Source organism: Culex quinquefasciatus, chromosome 1, assembly GCF_015732765.1.
Source record: "Culex quinquefasciatus strain JHB chromosome 1, VPISU_Cqui_1.0_pri_paternal, whole genome shotgun sequence".
NCBI lineage: Eukaryota > Metazoa > Arthropoda > Insecta > Diptera > Culicidae > Culex > Culex quinquefasciatus.
Window position 1 is genome coordinate 54,101,262 of NC_051861.1, and position 12,118 is coordinate 54,113,379.

General features: G+C 41.4%; 2 protein-coding genes, 1 long non-coding RNA gene and 1 pseudogene across 3 annotated transcripts in view; all 4 read left to right on the forward strand.

Moving 5' to 3' along the window:
• Window positions 1-2,561: 2,561 nt before the first annotated feature.
• On the forward strand, window positions 2,562-3,440 carry LOC6034768. The gene is made up of 3 exons (XM_038249158.1): window positions 2,562-2,636; window positions 2,690-3,028; window positions 3,091-3,440. Exons 1-3 carry the CDS (start codon window positions 2,576-2,578, stop codon window positions 3,141-3,143), a joined length of 453 nt encoding a protein of 150 aa, XP_038105086.1. The 5' UTR covers window positions 2,562-2,575; the 3' UTR covers window positions 3,144-3,440.
• Window positions 3,441-3,625: 185 nt separating this feature from the next.
• On the forward strand, window positions 3,626-5,503 carry LOC119769648 (annotated as a pseudogene).
• Window positions 5,504-7,699: 2,196 nt separating this feature from the next.
• On the forward strand, window positions 7,700-8,247 carry LOC119765387. Its single transcript, XR_005276688.1, has 2 exons — window positions 7,700-8,101; window positions 8,163-8,247. It is a non-coding gene; the product is annotated as an uncharacterized LOC119765387 (long non-coding RNA).
• A 1,439-nt stretch (window positions 8,248-9,686) lies between these two features.
• Window positions 9,687-12,118, forward strand: part of LOC6034765 (serine/threonine-protein kinase MARK2) — a 35,307-nt gene continuing 32,875 nt past the window's right edge. The window contains exon 1 of the mRNA XM_038249155.1: window positions 9,687-10,756. Coding sequence (XP_038105083.1) covers window positions 10,714-10,756 — 43 coding nt within the window. The 5' untranslated portion in view covers window positions 9,687-10,713. The remainder of the gene's footprint in view (window positions 10,757-12,118) is intronic.

The window sequence follows — 12,118 nt, forward strand, 5'->3', positions numbered from 1 at the left end:
TCTAGGAACACAGAAAGAAATTTCTAGAAAGAATAAAAAAATAATTTTAGAGAGTAAGAATGAAAATTTGCAGCAATAATTGTAAAATTGCCTTGATTTGTTCTGATTTGTACTAAAGTATATTTTTGTTAAAGCAAACTACCTAAAGGAACAACATTTGTATTACCTGAAGTTTTTTTTTTCAAATAATTGAATCATTATCATGTTTCTTTAGCATATACGAAAAACTGCGTGTAGTGCTTGGAAAAACAAACAAACCCTGTTCTCATGACATTTGCTGTATTTTTTTAATTGAGCCTTAGCTGTCTTTTCTTTAAACTATTTTTTTCAGCGCAGTTTTTTTTATTTTTGACATAATTTAAGAAATCATTTGCTAAATATATCTCAAAACAATCCTGCTATTTTAGTTGAAAATTATAATAAACATGCCAGAAACGCAGCGCAGCGGATAGCAAACGAAAACGACGACGACGACAAAAGTCCAAGCAGAGAAACAGCGCGCGCTTGTAGGTAAACAGGCAGGCAGGCAGGCGAGCAAGCTCGTGAGAGAGTTTGAACCTGAGAGAGAGCACGTGCGTGTACGAATTGGAAATAAACATCGTTGGTAGGTAGCCCCTTACAGCTGGCCGCGCAAAAATGGCCAGTTTTGGGCGCTAATAACTTCGCGGGAAAAAATCCTAAAAATATTGTGTCTTCGGGAAAGTTGTTCAAAATTTAATGAAGGTTCTACATTTGAGAAATAGTAAGAATCGGATAATTATGGCGCCTTCCACAGGTAAAAAAGTAAAACAGTTGCTTTTCTCCATACATTTTGACGATTTTTCCCATACAAACTTTAAGCGATTGGAGGGAGGGGTTCCCGTGGTCAGAATGAACTCAAATTTGGAATTTAGCCTAGTGATGGGTCAATCTTTGATTTCAGGGGGTAGCCCCAAAAAAGTCCGGATTTGGACCACCCTAGTGTACGTACACGAAAATAAAGTGAGGTTAAATTTTGTCAGGAAGCAAATTTGCATTTGATTTAAATCAAATGGTGCGCTAGTGTGCGTACGCGAAACGTCATAAAGCTCTATTCGCGATTAAAAGCTACGGATGACATCCAGATGGCGCCCTAGTTCGAATGATGTTGTTTTCTTACAGTTCTGTCAAACTCACGCGAAAAGTAAGTTAATTTTTTTAATTTTGTAAAAAAATCACTATTTCAATTCAATTCAATTAGTTTTTATTAGTAAATAATCAATTCACAATTTCGTAATTCTTATTGCCTAATAGAGTTTTGGAGTACCTTTCAACTATGATTTGTACTATAGTTCATTTTGATGTAATTGGATATTCTAAGAATGGATTTGACAACAGAAGGAAAAAATATTTTAAAAAAACCTTCTAAATTTGCTAAGGAAAAGGATAGAGATAGAAAAGCTTAAAACTAGATCACAGTTTGTTTTGTCTTTTGACGTCGAAAAACTTCGCTGCACAAGGCAGCTTATCCGTTGTAGATATACTTCATCATAAGCTCACTCAGAGCTTGGAATTGTTCTGCCTTGTTCCGGCAGGCACGAAAGCGCGTGAGCATCTCTCCAGCAAGAGCGAAAAACTCGGGAAGCGTGAAGAGATCATCTCCGGTAACGTCTGCTTGTCCCGGTGAAGTACCGCTCCCAGAAGCGGCTACTCTAGCGTACGAACCTCCCCAACCGGGAGGGAACGCTGGGTTGGTCGATGGAACCGCTCCGCCGCCAGCTGCTGCAGCGTTCGTGCTCGAAGTCTTTGGAGGTTGGCGGGACGCTGGCGCTTTCTTCTTCTTGTCCTGCTCCTCGAGGTACTTTTTCCGCGCGGCACAGCCACGGAAATTCGCCGTGTGGTTTCCACCACAGTTCGCGCACTTGACGCGCGCTTTGTGCTGCTGGGCGTTTTCCCCAGCTGGTCTTTCCGCGGAAGATTGCACCTTTCGGTGAAGTGGGTCTCACCGCACTTAACGCACCGGGGCGGAAGATTACAGTTTCTTGAACCGTGTCCGAATTTTTGACAGCGGTGGCATTGCGCTGCGTCGGTCGGATTCTTCGTGTAGAATCGCCACGTCACGAAGAAGCCGTCCAGTGCTTTGATCTGCCGTAGGTCCTGGATTTTGACCGACCCACGATCGAAGTACAGGAGGTACAATGTGTACGTACCTGTCACCGTTGTCGATTTCGAGAGCACCTTAACTTCTCGAGGCTTAACCTTGACGCCCGACAGGTGTTCTTCCAGGTCGGAGATCGGGCGGTCCGGATATCCCTGAAGGACGATCTTCACTGGGACCTTCTCTGCTGGGTCAAATGTGAAGAATTTGAAGTTTCGCAACTTCAACTTCTTCACTACCAAGTCGAAATTCTGTTTTTATGCGTAATCACTTGCACCGAAGTTTTACTAATTTTAAGACAATATTGGAGTCCCTCAAGCAACTCGTCAACATCGTCCGCCAACGTATCCAAAACAAAAATTGGAGGTGGTCGTCGTTCCTTCGGAGAGTTACACTTTTTCTGCTTTCCTTGCTTGCGCGCAAGTTCATCATCGTCATCGTCGTCGCTCTCCAAATGATATGGCTGTGGGAAAATTCAAAATTTGCCTGCGGCATTTCAAAGTGCAGGATCGTTGTAAAGGTATTCAAAAGTATGTTTTCACTAAACATTATGTCAACGTTTGTTTATTTTAGTCACCTCTACCTACCTTAAGTCGAATGCAATCCCATCTAGGCAAATTAAGAGATTGCCAAAACGTCAGAAAACCTCACAGGTCACAACAAAGCCTCCGCTGTCTCATCTTTGGGATCACAACTACTGTTTGTTTTACAAACCTAAATCAAAGACCAACAACATTTGCTATGTGAGCGGATGTTATTCTAGAGTGAAAAATGGCACAAGATTACATCGATTCCCGGCCAAAGGAACTAAGCGGTTTAAACTGTGGCTTAATCTGCTCAAGTGTCGTTTAATGCCCACGAAAAACTCGAAAATCTGCAGCAATCACTTTAAGCAGACAGACTATCTTCCGGGTAAGTCAATCAAATTGTATTACTTTGTACATTTTTTTTAATCATACAGAATTTCTTGGTAGGTGGACGATACTTAAAAAAAACGCGATACCTGTACCTTTTCCCGTTGGTTTAAGTAGACGCTCGAGCTCACTGAGTACATCTTCAGGTGGCTCTGATTCCGAGCCGGATGCTGTTATCGACTCAGATTCATCGTCCTCTCATCGTGGCAGTTTCGAAGAGTGCGAAGACTCCATCCTGAGCGATGTCGACCAAGATGACCAGCAGTCCTTTCTTAACAGCGAGAACGACCAAGAGTTCAACCCTGGGGAAGGATGCTCACTGCAATTCCAGACGGATGATTCGACTCATCAATGCACAGAAGATTTGCGTGAAGATGATGCTGGCCTAGATGAGAACAATAACACATACAACGAAGCAAACTCTAACATTCGCAAAAGCGATCAAATGATCTTATTGTGACTTTGGAAATAAATCGAAATAACAGCGCGAGTGTTTTTCATCTCGCGAAGCAATTTTGGGTAGTTTCTTTTCTGAATGTATGTCAAATGTCACATTCGAAACCAAAACAAAATTTCGCCGCGGCACCAAACTGAAATGTCGCGAGTGGAGTTGCGAAATACTAGCGCCGCGACCGAAACGGATCAAGGAATTGACCTCAAAGATCTGCTAAAAATCGTTCAATGGGCGTGGATTTGATGGCCAATGCCATGAAGTCCAGCCTGAAAAGGATTATGACGACACATTTAGCTTTCAAATCTAGTTTCAAATGGTTTTAGCAACCCAGCCCAAGATTGTGACCAAAACTCTTGATATTTTATCTCTCCTTCTGAAGCCGGGAACAAATTGAAAATCATTACATGACCCAAACAGTGCCCAAACAAAACAGTTCTACAGCTAGTTTGAACCCCTAAAATGATTTTAATCACTAATTATTTCAACATTATTGTTGCATTTCTTTGCATCTACGTGGTTTTGCAAAGATGTTTTCCAAAACCAAGCAATCAAAACAAAAAAGCTAACACACTGATTCGAAACAGCCCAAACATGCTTGACAGATATTTCGCGACAGAAAATCGTCGCGAGAGTTAAACTCGCTCAATTCGGTTTAGTGCCGCGGCGACAATAACAGATCTTCTAGTTACTGACAAGGAAGTTAACACATGGACTGGTCTGTCTTCAACTGATCAGTTAACTGAAATCTGTCTGGCAGTTCGAACATTAGAGAGCAACTCATTCCCGCGAAAGTTTAAAATGTATGCTAGTGATAGGACAGTTCTAACTCTTGTCAAATTAAAACAAAACCTTTCATTTGAGGCAATCGCCACACTGTTTAGGATTTCTGGCCCAACAGTTGCTAATTATTTTTCGCATACTTTACAAATTTTATCCCTCATTTTGAAAAAATCATTTATTGGCCGACCAAAGAGGAATTGAGACAAAACGTGCCTCTTTGTTTTCGAGAACATTTTTCTAACGTAACTGTAGTACTAGACGCAACAGAAATTCCCATAGCCACCCTGAAATGTCTCAATTGCCGAATTGCATCATACTCTAATTACAAGTCGCGGCGAACAGTGAAATTCTTGATAGGCTTTTCTCCGGCAGGGCTAATTACATTTGTTAGTCAGGCTTACTCCGGTAAAAGTTCAGACAAATTCATTGTGAATGAAGAGAAGCTAATGGACCGTTTAGAGGCCCATTCAGATGAGATAATGGTGGACAAGGGGGTATCAATCGAATCAGAGTGCTCAACGAAATGCATAAAGTTGCACATGCCACCATTTATGAAGGGAGACAAACTAACACCTCAGGAAGCAAGCCGAAATGAAGCGATAGCACGTGCAAGAGTGCATGTCGAAAGGGCCATTCAGAGAATCAAATTTTTTGGAATATTTTCGAGAACTATTAATTTGTCTATGTTAGGTAACATTAACGATATAATGACTGTTGTCTGTGGTATTGTAAACTTAAGTCCACCGATATTAAATGATGATAAGTTTTGATCTGTACGCATCAATGTGTTTTTTTTTTCCAAATAACAAAAGGAGAATTGGGTCCTAAAATGAAGCTTAGATTGCTGATATTATTGTTTACAGCGATAAAGCTTATTTTTCTGAGTACAATGACCCATTGCACGACTACAAAGAGTTAAAAATGGATTTTTGAATCAATTTTGAAAAATTAACCCCGCGGTCCTTCTTGACAGAAAAACTCCTACTTGACAGCTCTTTCCAAGGGGGCCATAGTTGATCCATCGAAAAAATGTTGTCTCGACAAAAAAAAATTTACGTTAAAATGAAAAAAAGTGATCAGAAATGGTTTTTAATCGAGTTTTTTACCGTTGTACATAAAAAATTACATAGGGCTTTAGTACCCAATTGCATTCTTTTTCCTCTAGTGATGTGGATGGGGCCATCCATAAACCACGTGGACACCTTAGGGGAAGGGGGTGGTCGGAGAATTGGGTACTAAAGCCCTATGTCAATTTTTTTGTACAACGGTTAAAAACACGATTCAAAACCATTTCTAATCACTTTTTATCATTTTTATGAAAAAAATATTGACAAGACAACATTTTTTCGATGGATCAACTATGGTCCCCTTGGAACGAGCTGTCAAGTAGGACCTTTTCTGTCAAAAAGGGCCGTGAAGTTATTTAAAAAAAATGAATTAAAAATCCATTTTAAATCCTTTGCGGTCGTTCAAAGGGTCTCTACCTGATGAATCCATTTTTTCTTCAATAATTGCAGTTTTTGAATATATATTTTTAATAGAACTCCAAAAAACGTATGACACGCGTAAACAAAACAAGCTCAAGACATTCTTCGTTTAGTTCCAGTTATGAAATATGGAGGCGCTGCAAGTATCTCAGAGTTTGACGTTTGGGCGCCAATAGAGTTATCTACGTGTGCATGTATTGCGTGTACGTACACGAAAAAGATTGAGGTTAAATTTTGTACCGGCCAGCAAAACAATTGACGTGCTAGTGTGCGTGAAAGCGGGCTTAGACTGGTTGCAACGCGGCTCTACTTTGTTCTAGCTGTTTCATTTTTCAAATAGAACTGAAACAGACCACCCGCAACGCGGAGTTGCAGTTTTATTTTTCGAGCAGTATTTTGAAACCGGAATAAAACTGCTCGACGAGTTTGTTTCAAACGTGAGACGATTTGGAACTGGAATAGAACTCAGTTTCAAAAAAATCAGATATATGGAGATATCCACGTATTCTTACACACACACACTATGATGCTGTGTTGATAATCATACGCACACAATTAAAAGCATTTTTTTGAAACAACATTTAGATCAGCGCGTTGCGAGCACCGTGTTCTAGTTTCATTTCCGCCAGTTCTAAAAATTTAAAACTGCTCGCAATTTGAAACAATTATAAAACTTCGCGTTGCAACCAGTCTTAGATAACTCTATTGGAGCACCCGCAGTCGAGCAGTTTTTGACAGTTCGCTCCACGAACTGACTAGAGACCCTAAATAGGGAGACTGCTCGAACATTCCCTGACTGACAGACGGGGCCGACAACGGCCCGAAAACGGCCCGACGGCTCAACAAAACGGCCCGAATTCCGACGGTTTGTCCGACGGAATTCGGGCCCTTTTCGTGCGTATATGCAACACTTTGTCCGACGATCGACAAAATCGGCTTTCGAGAAAATCGACGTTGACGGGCCGTTGTCGGGCTGTTTTCGGGCGCCTTTGTTATTCAGATTGTCCTGTCATTGTCGTACGTTCTCGTTTCGGATTTTCTGGGTTAATTTGATAAAAAAAGAATTTCCATTTGCAAACAATCCTTTTTTATTATTGTTGTCAAATAAAGAAAATTTTAATTAATCACAAGCTCGGAACTCGTCTTGGTTCATACTTGGTGGCCGCAGCATTTTTCAACCCGTCTGAAACAAATTATTGATTTAGCAAAAAGTGTGAACAAACCATAATAAATATTCCTAACCTCAATTCTTTGGTTTGTCTGGGTTCCGTCATGCTCCTGAATCTGCTTTTTTCACTAAATATAACACAATTTTATAAACTACAAATTAAACTTATAACTTTGGAAACCCACGAAAATACAACTGTCATTGATTTTTATCAACGCCTGCCAAGATTTTCACAAGCACTAGATGTCGCCTTTTTGACATTCGATCAAAACGCACGACAAACGCTCGAAAATGGCAGGACTCAATAGATGTATCCAGTTTGAAATGGCCGCTAGGTGGCCAATGGTGTTAGAAATGACAGCTTCCATGTATTTGAATATGGGAGCACAGGAAAACTCAATTTTTAAGCAATAAAATGATTATTTATGATAAAAGTATTGATTGATTAGGTGCACAAAATGTGTCTAGAATATTATTAAATAAAAACTGTTCGAAAAATTTGCAATTGAGATAAGTACACCATTCGATTCAGCAGGAATTTTGGGCACCAAAAATATATAGTTTTCATATGTTGTTTTATTTTAGAAGAAAATTAACAAATAGTATGAAAATCGAGACATTTAGTATGGGAGCTGTCAAATCTCTCACCATCAAAAAGCAGCGTTGAGCTTTCGCTGGATTTGTCTATCGACTTCGAGCAGATAACGCTTCAAATCGCACGACCGCGGGACTTCAGTCTAACAGGGTTGCTAAATCGATCTGGCAACGTATCCCTGTTAGACTGAAGTCCCGCGGTCGTGCCTTTCGAAGCGTTATCTACTCGAAATCGATCTTGTCCTGCCATTTTCGAGCGTTTGTCCTGCGTTTAATCGGCGTATAGAAAATTAGCAGGCGGTGATAAAATTTATGACAGATCATTACTTTTCACAAAGCAAAGTCTTCAAAATAAATTCGTAATTACCAAATCCTTATAATTTTGTTGTAAAATGATATTAGTGCGAACAAACCAAATAAAATTTTTTTCCCTGGACGGAATCCAGCAGCGGTGGATAAATTGCCCTCTCCGGAGAAACCATTTTGATCGGTGAGGATTCGGTCCTCCGAGCAACATGACAATGTTCCGGTGAAGACCATCAGGGATAAGCAGTTGTCGGTCCTTTGGGCGGTGCGGTGGAGGAAGAGGTAAATTCTTAATTTGCTTGTTTTTTGTTTTTATATTTTCTTATATTACCTTTTCTCTTAGACAAGGACACAAACAAAACATGCAAGAGCTGCTTCTTTGGATCAAAATCGGCACACACTGAAGACAAAAATACATCAATCATCAAGAGATAAATAAAAATTACTTGTTTGCAAAAAAATAATACTCTTGATTGATTAAGCCCTAAATCCGAAACGTGAGCACCTGAGCACCCGACAATGGCAGGACAACCTAAATAACAAAGTCGCCCGAAAATGGCCCGTCAACGTCGATTTTCTCAAACGTCGATTTCGACGATCGTCGGACAAAGTGTTGCATATACGCACAAAAAGGGCCCGAATTCCGTCGGACAAACCGACGGAATTCGGGCCGTTTTGTCGAGCCGTCCGGCGGTTTTCGGGCCGTTGTCGGCCCGGTCCGTCTGTCAGGGATGTTTTGAGCTTGGCAACACTGACAAGTTTTGCTGGGCGTAAAGGCAAATGCTCGTTTGGATACGTCAAACTCGTGTCTGTTTGGGTACGTCAAATTCACTTCGACCAGTCTCCCTATTTGGGGTCCCTAGAACTGACGTGCCACGAGCGAACCACTTTTGACTAGAGACCCTAAATAAGGAGACTGGTCTAAAAATTCTAAATCGATCTGGCAACGTATGTTTTGAGCTTGGCAACACTGATAAGTTTTGCTGGGCGTGGCAAATGCTCGTTTGGATACGACAAACTCGCGTCTGTTTGGGTCCGTTTCTTTCGGAGGTACACGCCGCGCGGCATTTCAGAATGTGCCGCAGACACTGTTGCCAACGATTTTCTACACTTTTGGTGCAATAAAGAACATTTCCGGCAACAATACCATGCAATTCGAAGAAGAAGATCAACAAAAACAAAACGCACAGTATGGGATTTGAAAGCGCGCATTTGCCGAAAGTGCGGCGCGTCGTTTCGATGCTGGTTTGCCGCGTGTCTTTTTCGGGAATACGCGCAATAATAGCGGTGCAAGCAAAGGGAGCGTTCTTTTATTACGTAACGCAGTAGGGGGAGAGGGGGGTCGGAGGCCGTGTTACGCTCTATACAACATTTTTAAAATTTGTATGGAAATTTTTTTACGAGGGGCGGGGAGGGCGTCTAAAAGTCCGATTTTTCGCGTTACGTAATAAAATTATGCTCCCAAAGTCTCAATCTTATCTTTGTACATTGTCTGTACAGATATTTAACTTCGCGATACAGTTTTTTTAAAGGAGGGATACACATTTCATAATCGCAATATGACATCACTGTACTGTCGTCCGGTTCCATGGTTTTAGCATATTTACCAGGTATCCTTGATTGTACGTTTTTAAGAATCTAAAAAAAGCTATGATGAACAAGCGAATTTGGGTTTTATCGGTTTGTCATGGAGTTTTACCGTGAGTTTTACTCTTATTTTCGTTCGAATTTTGGAGAAAATCCTTCACAAACTATCGCGTGCTTTGACTTTTAAGGAAAGCAATTTTTTATTAGCACAGTCTATCATACCTAGTTCATATTTTAAGAACCACGGTTGGATTTCTTTGCTCCAACACGGCATCTGCTCGGCAACAGTGCTCGTCAGTAGGAGTTTGAACATCGAAGGAGCGAGTAATGGAATAGCCGAAGAGAGAGCAGGGAGTGGAAGAACCGCTATTTAGCGAATTTGTTTTAGCCACCACCGTGTCGTCACCATTTTTTGCAGTCCAGTTGTTTTACTGCTGCAAAAAAGCGGATCAACGCGCGCGGCAAAGTGCATCCGACCGACCGACCTGCTACGATTTGATATCTGTGCGTGGGAGACCGTGTCTGCGATCCTTTGTACGACGAATTTCAAGTTACGGGATCGGGATCGTGTTTTTCTCGGTGTGTATTTTCCGTCGATGAGTTGCGACCGCGTACGTGCGTGTGTGTGTGAGTGAGTCGACACCGAAAAAGGGCTAAATTTTCGATGAAGAGGTCAGCAAATTGATTTGGCGAATTTTTTTGGCTTTGGAGAAGAAAAAAGTCGCAATTTGTAAGCGGTAGGAAGAAAAGCAAACCAGCTAGCGAAGGAAAGAAGAAGCAGCATCGTGTGAATATCTGTTGGTCGCGCACATAAAGGAAAAGTTTTTTTTTTGGGTGCCGCTGTAGTGGTGCGTTTACCATATCTCTCTCACCAATACATCCAAACCCGAAATTGCGTGACGTGACGACGAGTTCGATCGCTCTACTCGGGAACACCAAAACAACCACGGCCTACTGTGCTGCTGCTGTGTGATGGTTTGGCTTGCATGAATCGGATGTCGGAGTCGTCATCTTGAAATCCCGGAGATCACGTACCCACTCTTGATTTTTATTTCCTCGCGCGACTCGCGGGCTGAAGTCGGAGGAACGAAAAACGAGGTTAGAGCGCGCTGACTTTGGTTTTCTAGCCGGAGCACAAAGTAGGGCGACGATTTTGTCTGTTTTTCTCTGCGTGCTTGCGAGGAAAAACCAACGGAAGAAAAAAAGGCCAGGTTGTCCCGGGTTCCAGCTTCCGCGTCCCTAGTGACAGTGTTTTTTTTTTGAAGAGTTCAAACTTCGGGTCGAGAGAGGAAATCAACGCCGCAACCATGGTGGAACGGATTGTCGAGGAAACAGCTGAGGCAAATATAGGTAAGTGTTTAGATAGGTGAAAGGGATGGGGGTTTTAATCAAACGTTTTCAGTATTTGCTTATTGCACAATGCTAGTCCCTGATTGCGGATAGTCCCCGGGAAGGAAAGATCTCAAAAGTTTGCACGATAGGGTGAATAACTAAACGTTTGCGTCACTCTGTTTTTGTTTATGATGAGATTGTATCTTGTGCTTTTTTTTTTGTTAATTCATTTCAATTGCTTTACAACCATTAATATGACGCAACTTTCAAAGAAATATTTCAAAGTAGTTTTGCCATAGACATAACCGGAATGGCGATAGATAACAGAATTTATGTCAGTTTAGTAAATATCCAGGGCACTGGAGAATATTTCGATGATAACCTTACTGGAAGCAGTCGGAATATTTTTTCACCCAGTAAGATAGTTTTTCTATTTGAAATTTACATCTGTGTTCAATGCACTTATATCAGACGCAATTTTAAACATGTAAGTTACCTGAAGGTCACTTCGGCATTTGGAAACTGCAGTATAAACCCACCGCATCCACATTACTAGAATTATTGTAGCGTATTACCCATTTTTAATAGAGAGCCTATAGTTATGGAGAGGCAAAATGGTACTCTCAGGGTTCCAATCGTGCAACAAGACCAGGCAACAACAAGGTCAACAAGGCACCAAAGACAAACTACAATTTTGACAAAGGACTTTGTCTAAAAGCTCTATCTGCGGTGTCAATGCAAAATTTTTCGAAAATGTAGCGTTACCGTCGCATGCCCTCGGCTCTAAGGGCAGATCACTTCTTATACTGAGGTTTGTATGGAGTGTGTATGTAGCGAGTATCTTACTAGATATCGTGCGTATCATACGCGACCCAGTATTGACCATTATCTATGAAGATTTATTTCAGTGTGGAATCTTTTGACATTTGTCAACGTCAAACATTGGTGCTGTTTTTGCTGATGGTTAGATGCAGTTGGCGGTTTCAGATTCTGCAGGGCGAGGTTGAGTCGATTTTGGTAATAAAACCAGAGACAATCGCGGAGAGCGATTGCGGGTTGTTGGAGTACCTGTAGGACATTGTCGGGACGAGGCGGTCCAAGCAACAGTTGATGAAGATCAACGAACCTGTCAAGCGCTGAACAAGGGGGGGGGGGCAGAGGCGCCGACTAGTCCAAAATGTTGGGGGGGGGGGGGCACGGTTGTTTTCCGAAATCGTTAGGAGAGAGTGGCGATTTGATGTTTAAGTTTATTGTATATCACGAATTTTACCAATTTGAATATTACGATGTGATAAGAGTTTTTTTTCATCCGGAATCCATTTTTTTTTGAAAAAGATAATTTATTAAAACGTGATTGAGAATGTTTATTGGGGGAATTTT